This window comes from Microtus oregoni, unplaced genomic scaffold, assembly GCF_018167655.1.
Source record: "Microtus oregoni isolate MIOR12 unplaced genomic scaffold, Mior012 000012F_ref0000307, whole genome shotgun sequence".
NCBI lineage: Eukaryota > Metazoa > Chordata > Mammalia > Rodentia > Cricetidae > Microtus > Microtus oregoni.
In genome coordinates, this window is record NW_024543071.1 from 46,988,306 (window position 1) to 47,007,903 (window position 19,598).

Here is a 19,598-nt window from a genome sequence, read left to right on the forward strand (position 1 = left end):
CTCTTCCCCGCCTATCTGAGTTCCTCCCTATCAACTAGGCCAAGGCAGTTTCTTTAATAACCAATGAAAGCAACACAAATACAGAAGGGCCTCCTACATCAAAGTAGATATTAGAAAATGGAAAATTTCCCACACTCATAGACTGAGAGGATTAACATAATAAAAATGGCAATCTTACCAAAAGCAATCTACAGATTCAATACAATACCCATCAAAATTCCAACACAATTCTTCACAGATTTCAAAAGGGCAATACTTAACTTCATATGGAAAAACAAACAAACAAAAAACTGGATAGCTAAAACAATCCTATACAATAAAGGAACTTCTGGAGGTATCACTATCCCTGACTTCAAGCTCTATTATAGAGCTATAGTAATAAAAACAGCATGGTACCAGAAAAAAAAAAACAGCTAGACAGATGGATCAATGGATGAAATCAAAGACCTTGACATAAATCCACACACTTATGAACATTGTATTTTTGACAAAAAAGTCAAGAATATAGATGGAAAAGAGAAAGCATCTTCAACAAATGGTGCTGGCATAACTGGATGTCAGTATGTAGAAGAATGAAAATAGATCCATATCTATGACCCTGCACTAAACTCAAGTTCAAGTGGATCAAAGACCTCAACATAAATCCAACCACACTGAACTTGACAGATGAGAAAGTGGGAAGTAGCCTAGAACGTAATAGCACAGGAGACAAGTTCCTAAATGTAGCCCCAGTAGCACAGAAACTGAGATCAACAATTAATAAACAGAAACTTCTGAAACGGAAAGCCTCTGTAAGGCAAAGGACACTGTTAACAAGACAAAATAGAAGCCTACAGAATGGGAAAAGATCTTCACCAAGTCCACATCTGACAGAGTGATGTTCTCCATAATACATAAAGAACTCAAGAAAATAGACATCAAAATACCAAATGATCCAGTTTAAAAATGGGGTACAGATCTAGACAGAGAATTCTCAACAGAAGAATCTCAGTTGTCCCAGAACATTTAAAGAATTGTTCAACATCCTTGGTCATCAGGGAAATGCAAATCAAAATATCTCTGGGATATCATCTTATACCTGTCAGAATGGCTAAGATAAAAAACACTAAAGACAACTTATGCCAGAAAGGATGTAGAATGCCTCAATTCCTGGTGTGAGTGCAAACTTGTACAGCCACTTTGGAAATCAAAAAGGTGGTTTCTCAGAAAATTATCAACCAATCAATTCAAGACCTACCACTCTTGGGCATATAAACAAAGAATGTTAAAACCACAAGGACACTTGCTCAACTATGTTCATAGCAGCATTATTTATAATATCCAGAACCTGGAAATAACCTAGATGCCCCTCAACTAAAGAACAAATAAAGAAAATGTTGTACATTTACACAACGGAGTATTACTCAGCTAAAAAAAAAAAAAAAAAAACAATAACATCATGAAATTTGCAATCAATAGATGAAACTAGAAAAAAATCATCCTGAGTGAGATAACTTAGACCCAGAAAGGTAAACATGGTATGTACTCACTCATAAGTAAATATTAGCTGTAAAGTAAAAGCTAACCAGGTTACAATCCACAGCCCGAGAGAAGTTAGGTAACAGGGAAGGCCCAAAGAGGACCATATGGCTCTCCCTGGGAAGGGGAAAGAGAAGAGATCTCCTAGATAAACTGGGGGTGGGGCGAGGGATGAGAACATGAGGGATCCGGTTGAGCAGGCTAGGAGCTAGACTGGGGGGGTGGGAGAGTAATGAAATTTGAGATGTCTGATGAGGGGACATTTCGCGGGGGAGGGGTTGGGGAGAAACCTGGTGTCAGAGAAACTCCCAGGAATCCACAAGGATGACCCCAATTAGGACTCCTAGCAATAGCGGAGAAGGTGCCTGAACTGGCTGTCTACTGCAATCAGATTGGTGACTACCCTAATTGTCATCAGAGACCCTTCATTCGGAACTGATGAAAGCAGATGCAGAGATCCACAGCCAAGCCCTGGAAGCCCTAATGAAGAGAGGGATACGGGACTGTACAAGCCAGGGAGGTCAAGGTCATGAGAGGGGAACCCACTCCCCCACGGAGATAGCTGACTTGTGGGACCTCACAGACCCTGAACCAACAGCTGGGAGCCTGTATGGGACCAAAAGAAGCAGTTTGTGTGTGTGTGTGTGTGTGTGTGTGTGTGTGTGTGTGTGACAGTTGTGTAGCTTGGTCTGTTTGTGGGGCTCCTAACAGTAGGATCAGTACCTGCCCCTGGCGCTTAAACTTGCTTTTAGGAACCTATTCCCAATCTGGGTTGCCTCGCCCAGCCTTGATGCAGTGGGAGGAGCTTGGTGTGTCATGCTTCCTTGACCCCCATGAGAGGTTGCCCCTTTCTGAATGGAGACAGAGGAGTGGATGGGTGTGGGGAGTGAATGGAAGGAAAGGAGGGAGGGGAAACAGGTCAGGAGTAAAATAAATGAAAAGAAATAATAAATTTAAAACAAGACCCAGAGCACACTTCCCAGCATAAATGAGAGGAAAGTAAACTACAACACAGTCCCATAATTAGAGTGAAACCAGGCAATAAAAGGACTTTGGAGTTATGTAGAAATGGGATAGGCTAATTTGAAGCAAGGAAGTAAAGATACTTATAAACTCCAGATAAATATCTGAGACCAGAACAGACCTTGGAGCTGAGAAAGAAAGGCCAGAGGTGCCGGGAAAGCTGCCTAAGTCCACTGAAAACCACTCTGCCACTCTTTCTCGGTGGGTATGAAATGGGGCTGGTCTGACTGGTGGGTTCGCTGCTGCATTCTAATCTCTGGGTTGGAGTTAAGTCTTGAGTCTGTATTGAGACAGCTGATAAAGGAGGGAGAGAGAAACCCGGAGACGAAGACAATTACTACAAGGCAGGTTAGAGGCACTTCAAGTATATTTATATATACATAACTATACATCTCATGCTAAGAACAGTGGGTGCAGATGTATAAAATTCCAGGGACAGTAACCAACAAGTGGGAATCCTTGGAAATAACGTGGTGACCATGGGGCCACATAGAACAACAGAGACACTGAAGCACTTGGATGAGACATTTAAGATGCTTCTTTCTGGAAAATGAAGGTGGGGACAGGGGTCCTTCACTGGGTCAGCATTTTACATTTGCTGAAAGATGATGCCTTTAGATGTATTGCTGCATGATTCTGTGAAAATATCTGTGTCACTCTGATGTTTCATTCTATGCTGTAATACATTGTAAATGATAGTATCAACTCTACTCTGTTCAAAGACAGAAAAGAGGAAAATAGAAATTACAATTGTGTTTTTCCCACCTTTATTTGAAATTAGCTTATTGGCTAGTTTTTCTCTTATTGTTGTGGTCCCTATGCTTTAGAGTTCATGAAAAATTTGGTGTTTTTATGTATTCATGTGCTTAAAAATTAGTTGTGGTAGTTCTCATTTTTTTTTAAAAAAAGACAACTGATTATAAATAGCTTATCAATTGCTAAGTGAAAAAAATGAACTAACTCTATAAAAAAATAACATGACTCGTGACTGAACTTATTGGCTTTCCCTTCTGTGCATCATCATTGTGACTGGATAATCAGTAAATCGTCATCCTGGCATCACTTGTACCTGTGCACATCATGTGTATGCATTAAGTCATTTTGGTATTAACCAAAAAGTACGGACTGGGTCATTTCTTATCATTTTCTAAAACAATAGCCTGATGTGGCACAAATACATCCTGAGGCTTGGATGGGATTTATAGAGTCAGATAAAAATATAGAGTTTGTATTATGTATGAAACTTCCATATGCAGAAACTAGGTAACAGATATAAAATCAGAAATCGATGGTAAATAAACATCTTGAAAATTGCTTAACAAATTTAAATGATATGTTTAGAAATATATGCAAAAATATGTAATGATCTGCAACAAAGACAATAATGTTCTCTGTGTGTCTATCTGTCTCTATCTCCATCCCTATCTCTTTCTCCCTCACCTTCTCTCATAGGGCAATCATTTCAATGGACTCAGTTTTTAAGCCCAGGAGAATTTTTGTCCTGACTTATTACTATACCCCATCTCCTGTCTCCTCCCATTTTGCACTGATCTCTTGAAGTCCAACCCTTTTTGCCAAATGGGCTTACATTCTCTACTTGAAATAAGACTTTGGGTTCTAATTCCACAATAGTCGCTGCTATTCTTCAAGCTCTTGCTCTAGGGTGGCAAGTCTTCAAATGGCGTTATGAAAACTGCCATCATTCAAACTTTGTACCAACTATTTAAATGGCAACATCTGTTGTTTTACAGCTTAGATGCAGGAGCTAACAAGGATTTAATTGAGAAAGATGCTCAAGGTACCACAGTTAGTGAAGTATCAGGTTGGAGACTAAAAAGGTCTGGAATAATATTTAGTCTCAGAAACTTGGTCTGTCAAATGCATGATTCCTGTTTCAATAGTTATTTGCATGTCATGAGGAATCACTCCTCGCAGCCCTAGAAGGAAGGTATTCTTTTATTGTTTTTAGCACCGTATTGCAGAGAAATAACAGAAAAGAAAGTTCGACAAAACTTTAGCTGGTGTCAGAGCCAGAATTCTAACCCCAAATTGATGCTTATAACTGAACACAGTACACACCTCCTGCAGTATGCAATGAATTTTATCCTAAAGAGTTCATTTGAAGCCTGAGGGGAGGCTTCACTAACTTACTGCTAATCTGTTACAGCAACAGATAGAAAACAATATTGATGTCAATAATGCAACTCGATGGCAAGAAAGGCGGTCCAAGATTAAAATTATTTGTTAGGGAAAGTCACTAGCTCACATATGGCCAATGATGTCCGTCTCCCTAATGTTATTTTATTTAGATAAACTACTCTTGAGGGTTCTTATTCATTCAGCATCTCAGGCCCAATGTGCTGTTGGAATTCTTTTTCCTTTCTTGGGTTTTTGATAGGATTGAAGACTAGATAGTCGTAGTTACTTTTGTCTCATGACTTAGCCAAGCCATTTCTTTTTTTTTCTGAAATATTTTATTTAAAATAATTAGCGTGTGTATACTCAAGTGAATGTTATCAGGTTTGATACCAAGTGAACACAGACCTTTTTTTTTCTTTTTTTTTATTGAGAAAAAAAAATTTCCGCCTCCTCCCAGCCTCCCACTCCTCCCCCCCCACTCCTCTCCCGTCCCCCCACCCCTCTTCCCCTCCCCCCACTCCTCTCCCCCTCCCTCTCAAGTCTGAAGAGCAGTCAGGGTTCCCTGCCCTGTGGAAAGTCCAAAGTCCTCCCCCCTCCATCCTGGTCTAGGAAGGTGAACATTCAAACTGGCTAGGCTCCCACAAAGCCAGAACATGAAGTAGGATAAAAACCCAGTGCCATTGTCCTTGGCTTCTCAGCAGCCCTCATTGTCCGCCATATTCAGAGACTCCGGTTTTATCCCATGCTTTTTCAGTCACAGTCCAGCTGGCCTTGGTGAGCTCCCAATAGATCAGCCCCACTGTCTCTGTGGGTGGATGCACCCCTCTTGGTCCTGACTTCCTTGCTCATCTTCTCCCTCCTTCTGTTCCTCAATTCTAATATAAGACTTAGAATGCTTAGGATAGAATAACTATTGAAACATTTAGCATGTGTTTCTTGATTGATATTGTTTATGCTGGTTGGAATTCTAATTTTTATACTTGGTATTTGTTCTTATTGTATAAAGTTTTGTATTGGGTTTGGAACTCTCTTATTTAGACAAAAGGGGGAGGTGCTGTGGGAACTCCTTTAGCCAATGGCCTTTGGGAAGCTGGCCCACTTAGGAGGCAGTCTTGGATACTATATCAGCAGATGTAGGGGTGTGCACAAGCCCCTTGGCTGCTGGATTCAGTTCCAGGACTGCTGATCACTCCTTTTTCTGTGAGTTTACCCCTAAATAAATAAACCTTTATTATACTCCATTCTGGGCTAGTGTGGAACTATTTTAAATTCCAATACCAGTGTGGCCAAGGAAACTTGGATGGAAGTAAATCTCCATGATTAAATGTGGACAAAAGTCACTAGCAATCCTTAAAGAAAGAAGAAAACTGCACACAAAAAGCATTGTGTTCAGTATCCTTGGATTCATTTTTGAGATTTTCTCTGCAAGCCATCTTCTTGTATTCACAGATGTCAAAGAGCCCTGGGGGAGGAATGTCTTCACCCTTTGTCGAAGTATAAGTTATATAACAAACCCATTGGTGTATCAAACAACTGGCATTTTAATAGGGGCACCTGTTCAGACCATGTGTTCAGAATCCTGACACTTCAGTCCCCCTTGCCTTCTGATGTCCTTCAAAAGCAATGAACTCAGAAAAACACACATGCATGTGCACATGCACATGTACATGAACACACTGCAAAACTCAATATGAAGAACTGAAAACGAAATGTATTCCCATCATCCCTCCTTTACTTCTTTTGAGGCCCAGGATATATGGGATTCCAAGGTCAAATGAGAATCATATTTTTATTGCTTGTCACTAGCCAGTATCTACTCACTTGCTCTCTCCCATTTGCATAGAAAACGGACACTTGACAAGGTGTCCTTTCATTTCTTATCTTGGTAAATGTGTTACTTTTGTATGTTTTCTGCTGCTTAGGACATAATGACGTCTTCCCAGACAACTACCTACCCTGCGATGCATGTCACCATTCCCAATCCTTATGCACCAACAAGCTCCATGGCTCTTCATCCTCAACCACCTCTGGGTTTTCTAAACACAGGAAACCAAGTACAGACTAGGCAACTTTCTTACATTACATCTCCGGGAATCCTCACTACCCATCAGCTCGGTCTGGAAAATGTGCCAACAGGGCATCCAGCTCCAAGAACAACAACAACCAACCCCAAATTTAAAGATGCAGCAATGGCTCTTGGGGTAAGTGTATTTGCCACTAGAGTTTTAATGTTTCATTTGCAAGGTTTTTGTGCATCTGTCAGTTACAATAGCATATTGTTAAATGAGCAAAAATATTGGAAGATTGTTCTGCTAACTGTGCCTTTCCCTGAAAGAAAAGCTCAATCAGTGTATTAGTTACTCTGGGTTAATTTATTTTAGATTCAGTCGCGAGTCTAACAATTGACAGGAGACTTTTCCTACTTCTCGCTTGATCTCACTGCTATGAAAGTCTTTTTAGACAACCTCAGCTCTGTCGCTGGATTGGTTACACATGTATATTCCTATAAAGATGAATTAACTTTAAAGGATCATTGAAAACTGTTTGAAAGGGGGCAGAGCTATCAGCAAACAGTCTGGAGAAAGCAGAATGTGAAAAACCCTTGGAAATTTATGTCTTTGTTCCTTTACTTCACGAAAGTTGATTTGAACTGGACACCCACAATCTTGTTTCTATCAGCATTGGAAAGCAAGCCTGACCTGTAGTGAAGACTCCACACACTTACCCAGAAGTCACCACCATTTGTTAGCTTTTCCCATACCTCTTCACACACTCCCACCAATGTGTTATTGGTACAGCTCCAAAATCTTGGCTATGGGAGTCAGTAGACAACAGGTGCACTATGTACTTGAATTCTTCTAGCCATCTCACCAGCTAGTGCTTTTCGGCAATTTAGTTGAGTCACAGTGTTTCAGGCAAGTAAAAATAAACAGTACTCCACCCTCCAGCCCAGCAGCTGCTCTACACCGGGAAGGTGGCTCCTTGGATCTTGCCCTGCCAAGTGGAGTGCATTCCCTGCGAACGCATAGCTCACAAAGCCAATTCACACAGTTGCTGAAAATATCTGGAAATACAAAACAGGAACAGCCTCTGCCTTCAGGGGACCTATGGCCAAGCTGGGGAAATCAGGCTGCACACATAATAAAGATGCAATCTAGAGAGTGTGGGAGAAGGTGAAAAAATACTATATAGATATTGACTGAGGCAAACCAGACTAAGAAAGACAAAAATCTTGTGTTGTCTCTCATACACATGTCCTGTCTTTTACTGTTAGGGGCGGGGGGGGGGGGGGATGGCAGTGTGTGTGAGAAAGTAGAAAGGCGGTCACAAGAAGAGAAAAGAGGTGCTGAGGAAAGGGAATGGGCAATAGGACACATGTAACATGAAAACAGAAGGGAGGCTTGTGGGAGTGGAAGGGTATGCAGAGGGTGCAAAGAAACAGATGAGAGTAGAGGAGAAAGAAAATATCAATAATTTCAATAATTTCACTTGAAAATGTCATAACAAATCCTAGTACTTTATATGCTAACAAAAATTAAGTAAGTAACATATAGAGTGTAAGAGGAAGAAGAAGAAGCAGGCAATGAATGGGTAGACACTTGAAGTTGATCAAGACGGGCACTCCAAAGGCATGAAGTTCAGAGTGAACCACACAGATGTCAGGACAAGAAAAAAATAGCCAGTGTAAAGACTTTAGAAGAAGATTGTGTGTGGTGTATTTGATGAACAGGAGGAGGCCAATAAAATAGAGCAGACTGCACAAAGAAAGGAACAGCTGGAAGGAGGCCAAAGGGGAGGTGGGGACAAACCTGGTGGTACATCTGGAGCAGACAGATGACTTTTATTATGTGGAACAAAGATCCATTTGAAGCATTCCTCCTGGCAAAAAAAAAAAAAACAGATGCAATCAAAATATATTTAAAGAAAAGGCAAAGTTCTGCTAAAAATAAAATAAAATATTAGTTAGCAGAAGCTGGGTCCTCTCCATGAAGACTGTGAAGCTACACCCCAAGTTACCACAATACTTTGGGGACCACAGATGGTGGGGGTAGAATATTTGGTCCCCTTTGCTCAGAACCTCTGTGATGGTTAGCTTTAACTGTCAACTTGGCACAGCCTAGAATCACCTGAGAATAGAGACTCCATGAAGGATCTTCTGCATTGTGCTCCCCAGTGGGTGTGTCTTTGACGCTTTGTCTAATTAAGTTCATTGATTTGGTAAAACCCAGCCCACCATGGGTGACACCATTCCCCAGGCTGGGATTCCCGGGCAATATAAGATTGGGGAAAACAGTCTGAGCATGAACAAATAAGCAGGTATGCATACATTTCTATCTCATGTGATATGATTGGCTCTTTGAAGTATCTGCCTTGACTTCTCTACAGTGACAGACTATAACCTGGGATTGTGAGCTGAAAATAAACCTAATCTAAATTGCTTTTTGCCTATTGATATTTTATCACAGCAACACAGGAAACTGGGGATGAAATCAACTGGGACAATCACCAAAAACACAGAACAAGTTGAATGTTTAAGTGGTTGGGGCTGTAGGTAATTTTAATCAATGAAGTGTAGAGCCAGGGTTATATGGGCAGAAAGAGGGGCCAATAGGGATGAAAAGTTGTAACTGCCCTTCATCACGATGACAGCAAGACAGGAAGTCTGTACCCAGACTGTGCTCCTAGAGAACGACTTGTGGAAACAAATCTGAAGTCAGATGCAGGAGTTTCCAGTCTGAGACACAGCATTGGCTAAAATGGGTCACCAGCTCTCAGAAGCTGTGTCTAAAGGATGATGAACACATGTGGATGAGCAAGAAGAATTGTTCAGAGGGAAGGTTCATGGCTTTCACAAGTCTCAGTGCATTTCAACAATGTATTATTATTTTAGCAAATTTATGAAATTGTTGTTTTCTTTTAATTCAATTTCATTTTATTCATTACTATTCATTGAGAAAATAAACACAGAAATTTCTGTGGCCCTAGTCTTCCTGGATAGGTAAGATCAAGCATAAACTTCAGAAGAAATGGACTGTGGATATGTCACTGAGCTTTGGACCAATACAGCAGCTGTTGCTTCTCAGAAAACTATGTTTACTCTACAAAAAAAAAAAAAGAGTGATAAGAAAGTAAAAGGTTTATCCCTTATCATTGGTGAAATCCTTCTCACCTGGTATGAGAAAAGTTGCATATCAACATTTTAAAAACAAACAGTACAAAGACTAGAACAATGGTGCTGGGGTTAAGATCAGTGGCTGCTCTTGCAGAGGACTCAGTTCCATTCCTAGCATCCCTTGGTGGCTCACAGTTGTTTGTAACCCCAGTTCCAGGGCATCAGACCCCACTCCTCAGGCATCCTGGAGCACCACCAGGCATATAGATGATGCACAGACATGCATACAAGAAAAACATCCAGACATGGAAAATAAGATAATAATAACTTTTAAAGTTAAAAACATGAAAATATAAAAGCAAATGATGCCATGTGTTTTATATCTTAAAATATGAGGAATTAACAAAGAACAGGTTTGTTTAACTAGCATAACGATCACAACAACCTAGAATGGGTGGAACCAAGCTAAGCTTGAAAGGACAGATTCCAAATGTGTTTTGGAGTCAGTCCACTGCCATGCATTCTGGGCATCTGCCCCTTCATAACTGTGTGCCCTTGGGCACTTGATTTCTTATGACTTTCCATCTCCACCTAGTTGTTGGTAGAGTGACAGGCAAGATGTTTAGAGCATTGTCAGGTGTATGATTGATACTCTAGGAGTGACTTCATCTCTACTGACTCCTTTTCTTGTGACTAGCACTGCCCGGACAGGAAATTGTGCTACTTCTGCAAGACAGTCACTGTCACCCCAATCACAGCATTCTTTACAAACTTATAGACTCACAGAGGACACTAGGAGATTCTTAAGGACTCACATTTTCTAAAGGCTTCTCTGGAGACCATCCGGAAATCAAACCAAGTGCCTCTTAAAAATGTTTAGTGTGTGTGTGTGTGTGTGTGTGTGTGTGTGTGTGTGTGTGTGTGCAAGCACATATATGGAGGTCAGAGGGCAATTTGCGAGACTCAGTTCTGATGTGGGATTCCCCTCTGTATGCTATGAATATGTTTCATTACCATTGGTTAATGAATAAAGCTGCTTTGGCCTATAGCAGGGCAGAATATAGCCAGGCTGGAAGGGATATATAAAGAGAGTAGGCAGAGTCAGGGAGACGCCATGTAGCTGTGGAAGGAGAAAGACACCAGACCTTACTGGTAGGCCACAGCTTCGTGGTGATATATAGATGAATAGAAATGGGTTAATCTAAGCTGTAAAAGTTAGCTAATAAGAAGCCTGATCTAATAGGCCATGCAGTGTTGCAACTAATACAGGTTCTGTGTGATTATTTAGGTCTGGGAAGCAAGAAATGAACAAGCAATCTCAGTTTACAAAATGGCATGCCAACGTGAAGCAACTATATCCACATAAAACCTGAATAAAACCTGAGAGAGCTTGGATAGACACAAAAGAACAGAGTTAGCAGGGTGGTAGTAGTGCACACCTTTAATCCCAGCACTTGGGAGGCAGAGGCAGGCAGATCTCTGTGAGTTCGAGTCTAGCCTAGTCTAGAAGAGCTAGTTCCAGGATAGGCTCCAAAGCCACAGAGAAACCCTATCTCGAAAAACCAAAAAAAAAAAAAAAACAGTTAAGCATGGCTTCTTGGTAACAGCATTTTCTTGGGTGGGCTCTGTTTGCTAGAAGGAAACAGAGGCACAGTTCCTTTAAGAGAAGGTTTCCTGACTCAGCAGTGGCAGCAAAAACTGTGCAGCTTCTTTAAGAAGACTTCCTGGTTTGTGCTAGTTGCATGGACAGCTATGGCTCTTTTAGGAGGTTCTAAACTGAAATGGGGTTTGTGAGTAGCGTGCTAGTTGCTTAATGTGACACAGAACAGCTGCATCCCTGGAGCTAGGGAAGTGAGCATACCTCCACCACGTTGGATGGGGAGGAGCAAACAGACAAGGCCACAGAGTTGATCCTAGCCATGGCCACTTAGCATTAAAAAAAAAAAAAGGAAAGGTGCTCCTGATCAGAAATTGATTAAAGATACACAATAAAGACAGATTCGGACATAAAAAAAAAAACTCTAAACAAGATACATTGTATTTTTAAAATGTATGAATGCTTGGGAGAGAAAGGAAAAAGAGTATACACACAGAAGATGAGAACCTGTGGATTTCTTCCAGAATAATGTGATTTTATGTAACAAAATCCCCCCAAAAGGTCTCCATGAACCCTAAAATTACTCTGCCCAACAAATAGCAGAAAATAGTCTGGAAAATACTACACCCAAATTCCCAAAATGATTGTTTATAAATGTTTATTTTCATTTAAAGGAGGTTAATTATAAGTAATTAATGGTCATGGTCAATTTCTAAAAGAAAAAAATAAGGGGCATACGATGTACAGAGATGGATACATTGGTATGGATTTTGGTCTACTGATACAAATTTAAGGTCAGTTTGTTTCACTGTGCATATATATTTCTGCTCTTGTTTAAAGTATTGTGTTTGTGCAGTTCATTTAAAAATATAATGCATAATTTAAAATACAGATTAATAGTCATTTAGAATAGTCAAATTTGTAGTTATGTTAGTTAGGTTTTCTAGATATATAGAGATATATTTCACTTAGATATTCTTCAAACCTTTCAAAGACTTATAGAATATGGCATTTAAAATGTTTTAAGAACTTAGACTTTTCTCAACAGTGAGACATGTCTAATTCTGGCAGTACCAATTACTTCAGAGAGGTTGGTGGGTACTGAAGAAACTCGTTGTGGAATTTGCCTTCAATGGGACAAGGTTAGCCATTTGAGCACGAAACTGTTCTTACCTAGACTAGTTAATGGTATGCTGTATAAACTGGACATGCAGGACCCACAGAAGAGTGACTGATAAACTTTTCAAAAGATGGGCTGGTTCTTCCTGCTTCATAGAAGAAACTGCCAGACATTATGCAGGACATAGAAGAAAGTAACTGATAAACTTTGCCATCACAAGGCAGAACAGATCTTCACATTCCCTGTTTCGTGGAAAAGTCTGCTGGATACTATGGGCCTGTAGGCTGAAGATGGATGCCCCAATGGTACAGAAGAACTCTGGGTGATTGTCCAGGCAGCAAGATGTTTCTGTCAGTTCTAGAGTTTTGGAAGTTGCTTACAATGCATTTCTTGTTAACTTAGGTAATATTATATCATTCCTGGAGTTTTTGATGGAGTTGAAGATTAGATATAGTTTTCCTCAGTTATGACAAAGATAAGTTAGTTATTAAACTTTAGACTCACAAAGATAAAATAGATGTTAGAATATTTTCTTTAATTTTTCCAGGTACAAATAGACTAAATACTGTAACTGTAATTCTTGCTTCATGCCTGTTTTGTTATATGTAATTTTACTATGGTAAAGTTAAAACCTTCCTTTTATTTAGACAGAAAAGGGGAGATGATATGGGATTCCCCTCTGTAGGCTATGAATATGTTTCATTACCATTGGTTAACAAAGCTGTTTTGGCCTATGACAGGGCAGACTATAGGCAGGCTGGAAGGGATATAGAGAGAGAGTAGGTAGAGTCAGGGAGACACCAAATAACTGCTGAAGGAGGAAGATGCCAGACCCTACTGGTAGGCCACAACCTCATGATGATATATAGATTAATAGAAATGGGTTAATCTAAGATATAAAAATTAGTTAATAAGATGCCTGAGCTAATAGGCCAAGCAGTGTTATAATTAATATAGTTTCTGTGTGATTATTCAAGTCTGGGCAGCTGGGAAATGAATGTGCAGTCTCTGTTTGCACAGTTCTTCCCACAAAGTGGGGGGGGTCTAGGTATCACACTCTGGTCATCTGTTTAGATAACAAATTCCTTACCCACTGAGCCATCTTACTAGCCCCTCAAACAGAGTTTATTCATTTAATTAGTTAAATAGTCAATTTCCAGACCAATTGCTGTTTTCCCTCCCTCTCTGCCTCCCAGTCCCTCTCTTCAATCTCTGCTCCATCCAACTCTCCCCCTTTCTCTCCTTTCTCTTCAGAAAAGGGCAGGCCTCCCATGTATATTAGCCAGCCATGGAGTATCAAATCACAGTAAGACGAGGCACTTCCTCTCCTACTACAGCAACCAAGTAGGAGGAAAGGGTCCCAAAAGCAGGTAACAGAGTCATAGACAGACCTTTATTCTCACGGTTAAAGAGTCCCACAAGAAGACAAAGCTACACAACTGTAACATATGTACAGAGGGCCCAAATCAGTCCCCTGAAAACTCTCTTGCTGCCAGTTCAGTCTCTGTGAGGCCCTACAAGCCCAGGTTAGTTGATTCTGTAGTTTTCTTGTCCTTGGCCCCTCTGGCTCTCATAATACTTCCTCCCCTTCCATGTGATTCCCTGAGGTCTGCCGAATGTTTGGCTGTGAGATTCTGTACGTGTTTCCATCTGTTGCTGGGTGAAGCTTCTCTGATGACAACGGGATCTATGAGTATAGCAGAATATCATTAGAAATCATTTCATTGGCTATTTTTTTTTGCCAGTCATGTTTGATTCTATCCTGGTCTCTGGGCTGTCCAGCCCCTGGGTCCTGACCCTCTAGGCAGTGTCAGGGGTGGGCTTCCTCCCATGATATGAGTCTCAAGCTAGATCAGTCACTGGTTGGCCATTTCCATAATTTCTACATCACCTTTACCCCAGCATATTTTGTAGGCAGCACAGATTGTAAGCCAAAGATTACATGGGTTAGTTGGGGTCCCAATCCTTCCACTGGAAGTCTTGCCTGGTAACAGGAGATAGCCATTCAGAATCTGTATCTCCCATTGCTAAGAGTCTTAGCTAGGGTTACCCTCATAGATTCCTGGGAGTTTCCACTGTGCTAGGTGTCTAGTTAATCCTAGAGATTCCCCTAGTTCCAGTTGTCTTTACCAGTACTCTCTCTCCCTCCATCCTCTCCCCTCCTGATAACACCTGTTCCCATGCCCACCCCTCCCCATCCAGACACACACTATTCCCCATTAATCTGTGATGTCTATTCTATTCCTCCTTCACAGTGAGATGCACGTGTCTTCTCTTGAACCCTCCTTGTTACTTAGCTTTTTGGGTCTATGGATTGTAGCATGGTTATTCTTTACAGTTAATATTCACCAATGAGTAATGACATACCATATTTGTCTTTCTGGGTCTGGGCTACCCCACCCAGGATGATCTTTTCTACTTCTATCCGTTTGCCAGCAAATTTCAGGATGTCATCGTTTTCATAGCTGTAAGTGTATAAGTCTACCACAGTTTCTCTATCTGCTCTTTGGTTGATGACATGTAGGTTGTTTCCAGTTTCTGACTACTACAAAGAAAGATGCAATAACCATAGTTACGCAGGTGTCTTCATGGTATGGTAGAGCAACCTTTGAGTATATGCCCAGGAGCAGTATAGCTGGGTCCTGAAGCAGGTCAATCCTCAGTTTTCTGAGAAACTTTGATTTCCTAAGCATCTGTTCATGTTTGCACTCCCACCAGCAACAGAAGAGTCTTCCTCTTACTCCACATCCTCACCAGCATGAGCTGTCACTTGTGTTTTTGATCTTATCCATTATGATAAGTGTAAGATGAAATCTCAGAGTCGTTTTGATGTGCATTGCCCTGACAGCTAAGGATTCCAAACAAGGGTTTGACTTGAGGCCCTTCCTCCCCTGTTGTTTCAGGATACATCAAATCATTCACTGTTTGGATGAGTTCTCAGAGATTCTGGCAAGATGGACAGTAAATAAACAGGAGTTTCATGGACTAGAAATAAAGAAATCATTTTAAAATACCTCTTTGTTTTCCTTTTCAGGCAGTCCATATCATAACTGGATTGATGCATATTGGCTTTGGAATTGTTCTTGGGTTGCTGAGCATCCATTACCATATGTCTTGGGCATTTTGCTCTATTGCTTTTATTGGTGGATATCCATTCTGGGGTGGACTCTCTGTGAGTAGATTGTTGGACATCTCTTCCCTTACAGCCTGTTCACAGCTCAATTCTTGATAGATGGCGTGTCTGAGGGCTAGAGAACTTTGAGAAATAACAGCTCTGCTTGAGCATGAGAAAGGGGGCCTGTACTCCCTGCTAGAGACTGACAACTTAAACTCACTGTAAATGCAAGCACAGATCAAGAACCAATATGCTGGATGGAGAGTTGTGAGGAGTGATCGGAAACATGGCAAAACTAGGCCATTGACAAGATGAGGTTGAGGACAAGATGAAGCTGAGCAGGAGGTGCAATCATCCATGCAAACTCAGAGCCATCTGTAACAGTTCTTCACATGCAAGAAAACAGGGAGGGGAATCAGAGATGTATCCCCAAAGTGAATCTTAAAATAAGTGAGTGGTGTGTGAGAGAAACCAAACATAGGCAGCTAGAGCAGCCTCCTGCCTAAGGAGACAGTCCCAGGTATAGCAGAGAACCTACCGGTCACGAATCTGTCTGTTTCTACAGTTCATTGCTTCTGGCTCACTCTCCGTATCGGCTTTCAAGAAACCCTCCCCCTCTCTGGTAAGTTAGAAAACAGTCTACCTTTAAATCCTTTTAAAGACTGGTTTGATTTACTGCCAAGGACAACTTGAGAGGGTAGATTCAAAGAGTGGGGATGGAAGCACGTTCTCAAAATATCTGCCAGGTACCAGGTAATGCCTGTGCTGGCGCGGGGGAAGGGTACACTCAGTTTGCCACCCAGAAAGGCAGAGCGCCACATCCAGGCTCTGGAAAGCAGAAGAGTGGACATTAATATATGTAAGTGTTGTTTAAACTTTAGCCCAATGGCTCCCTGGTTCTGTTGGGTCACACGACATTCAGGTAAAACCAAGGAAGAAACTAGAAACCAAAACCCATCGGCATGCCCCTTCAATAACAAAGTCCCAGTGTTCATGGCCACTTCTCAGCTCTGTCTTGTATTTTACTTTTCACTGGTGTGTAATTCCTATTCTTACTCAGATTGTCTCTGTTGTCAGTTCTTTAAACTGTCATTGAAAACATCTGGTTCAAAGGATAAGAGCGCACAGAAATGTCCACAGAGATGGGGGTTCAGTTCTCTCAAGCCATAGCATGCCCCTTGTTGTGATTTCATGCCTTAATGGCAAACCAGGAGAGAGACATTTTCCCCCTAAACCTAGAACAGAAGTGGTGTCAAGATTAGATGAAGCTATGTGCAAGAACAAAAGATAGGGGAGATGGGAAGATGGAATCATGTTGTCTGTGCACTCCAGATAAAATAGTGGATCAAGCTAGAGGTAGAACCAGCCTAGCTCTGATTAGTCATATCTACTGTAATCCCAAAACAAAACAGAGCATCCTTCTCCGTATAGGGCCCTGCCCCTCAGAGGTTGTGTAGAAAGAGAGTCTGTCTTTGGGGACGGTACAATTAGATAGGAATGTGTAAAGCTAATACTGGGACTATCTCCTGTGTGATAGCTGTAAGAGTTAAAAGTGATATCATTTTAAATATAGAACAAAATACCTATCAGAGAATAATGCCCATTAAAAGTTTGCTCTTGTCACTGGAGAAATGGCTCAGAAGTTAAGGTCACTGACTTGACCACACCTCTAGAGGGCCTGTGTTTTATTCCCAGCACTCACCCAGTGACTCATAATCTCTGTAACTCCAGTTCCAGGGGATTTGATGGTCTCTCCTGGCTTCCGTGGGCACTGCATACTCATGGTATATAGATATACATGCAGGCAAACACCTACAAATTTAAAATAAATAAATAAATCTCAAAAAATAAAAATCTTGTTTGTCCTTTTATTGGTTTTACAAAGTAGAGTTACTTTTTATTTTTATTTTTATTGAGCCAGGGATTTTCTCTATAATAACCCTCACTGTCCTGGAACTCACTCTGTAGACCAGGCTGGCCTCGAACTCACAGAGCGTCACCTATCTCTGCCTCCCAGGTGCTGGAATTAAAAGTGTACACCACAACACCTAGCTGCTTTTTAATTTTTACTTTCATTTTTTTCATACAATATATCTAAATATATTCTTCCCCCCCCAAAAAAAAATCCTCCCAGATCTTCCCAACCTTCCTACTCATTCAACTTCATGTTCTTTCTCTTTCATAAAAAAAAAAGAAAGGAAAGGAGGATGGGAAGGAAGGAAGGAAGGAAGGAAGGAAAGAAGGGAGGGAGGGAGGGAGGGAGGGAGGGAGGGAGGGAGGGAGGGAGGAAGGAAGGTAGGTAGGTAGGTATCAGGAACAAAATAACAAAATCTTCCCCCTAGATCCCTGACCCTGAGAGGAAGGTTTGAGACATCGCATGTAGACTTGAGCGTTCCAAAGTCTCTCACTCTGTCCAGTTGTGGATGTCACAAATGTTGTTTCATGCTAGGGACACACTCAGTGGTAGAACACTTGCTCAGGGTGCACCAGACCTTGAGTTCATCTCTCAGCACAGTGAGAACTAAAATAAGATGTCAATGATTAAGAACCATCAATTCGGCTAAACTCCCACTCCCTTTAAAGTCACCTGTCTTCTATTTGGTTTTCTGTTCTTACTGCCTCCAACAGTTGAAAAGCACCCTGGCAATGAACATTATTAGTGTTATCTTTGCCTCTGTTGGCGTGATTCTGTTTGTGTGGGATCTGAACACCAACGGCTACTATTAACAGAACTACTGGATGGTGGTGAGTATCCTGCCATGGACCACAATGACTGCTCTCTCCTCAATGCCAGAGTATAGCTACCATCTCCTATTTCTTATACAGCAGCTCTGTTGAGAAAATTCTCTGTATTTCTAACCCTACTCCTAGGAATGTGATCGCTAAGATACAAGGTGAGAAAATTACATTTGCAGATAGATGATGTCAGAAAGACCAACCCCGTGGTCATCACAGGAGCACTGGGTAGAGTGTGGCAAAATACATGCAGAATTCCTTTTCCAGCACTTTATAATTCTGCATAGATAAGGCATCAAAGTGTGAAGTGGCTTTTGTAGGATGGAAACAAAGGAAGATGTCTGCTCATGTGCAATCAACTCCCTCTGGATATTTCCTTATTGTCATCAAATGCTTATTTCAGAGAAATACAAATTAATTTTGATATTTCTTTAAAACACCAGAAGACTTTTCCTCTCAGCAAGTAGACTGTTTAGGAATATCAGAAAATAAGTATGTGGGTTTTTTTTTTCTTTGTAATGGTCTCCTTGCTGTTATGGAAAATATCACAGAGTTGAACAGGAGGGAGATAGCTCTTTTGATGAGTCAGGACATTTCTGAAGTCTGTATGAGACCCTCCCGTTCAATCTAACATTCTATGTTTTTCTTATTTCAGCTTTCTGGGACAGGAATTGTAGGCGTGCTGGCAATATTTTCCATGTTGGAGGTCAGCATAGCATGTGCCATGGTTCTCTTTGCCTACCAAACCCTACTCCATGGCAAAAGGGTAAGTTGAGTCTCTTCTTTGTAAAAAAATAACCCAAATCCCTGCTGCAGAAATGAGTGTGGGCTGCCTACAGAGCTCTCTGCTCTCCACTGCTGAGACAGAGGCAAACGAAGGGACTGTGCTCATAATGCTGCTTGTTTTTCCTTATCCATTCTAGTCTGCCCTGGCTGTTCCAACTGTGCATGTGGCCAACCCCTTCACACAACAGCCTTTCCCAGATCCTGCAATAGACGAGAGAGTACCAGCTTATGCTCCTCAACCATACCAGGCATAAAGAATCACTGGGACAATTTCATATAATAAACCTTCTCTGAAAAAAAATTCTTATGAAGTTATGAAGTTGCTTTTTGCTTCCCACAGACCCTGTGTAGTAATAGGAGCAGCGGGGCTGCATCCCCAGCACCCCGGCTGCCCACATGGCTAGCTTATGCTCCGAAATAACAACACACAAACTGTATTCATTTAAATACT

General features: G+C 41.2%; 1 protein-coding gene across 1 annotated transcript; it reads left to right on the forward strand.

The window, feature by feature from the left end:
• Window positions 1–2,602: 2,602 nt before the first annotated feature.
• Ms4a12 (membrane spanning 4-domains A12) lies at window positions 2,603–19,462 on the forward strand. Its single transcript, XM_041661530.1, is given in 7 exon segments — window positions 2,603–2,742; window positions 6,603–6,881; window positions 15,545–15,682; window positions 16,191–16,247; window positions 18,254–18,370; window positions 19,017–19,127; window positions 19,285–19,462. Coding segments are annotated over 6 exon segments (813 nt in total). The 5' UTR covers window positions 2,603–2,742; window positions 6,603–6,608; the 3' UTR covers window positions 19,402–19,462.
• The last annotated feature ends 136 nt before the right edge of the window (window positions 19,463–19,598 follow it).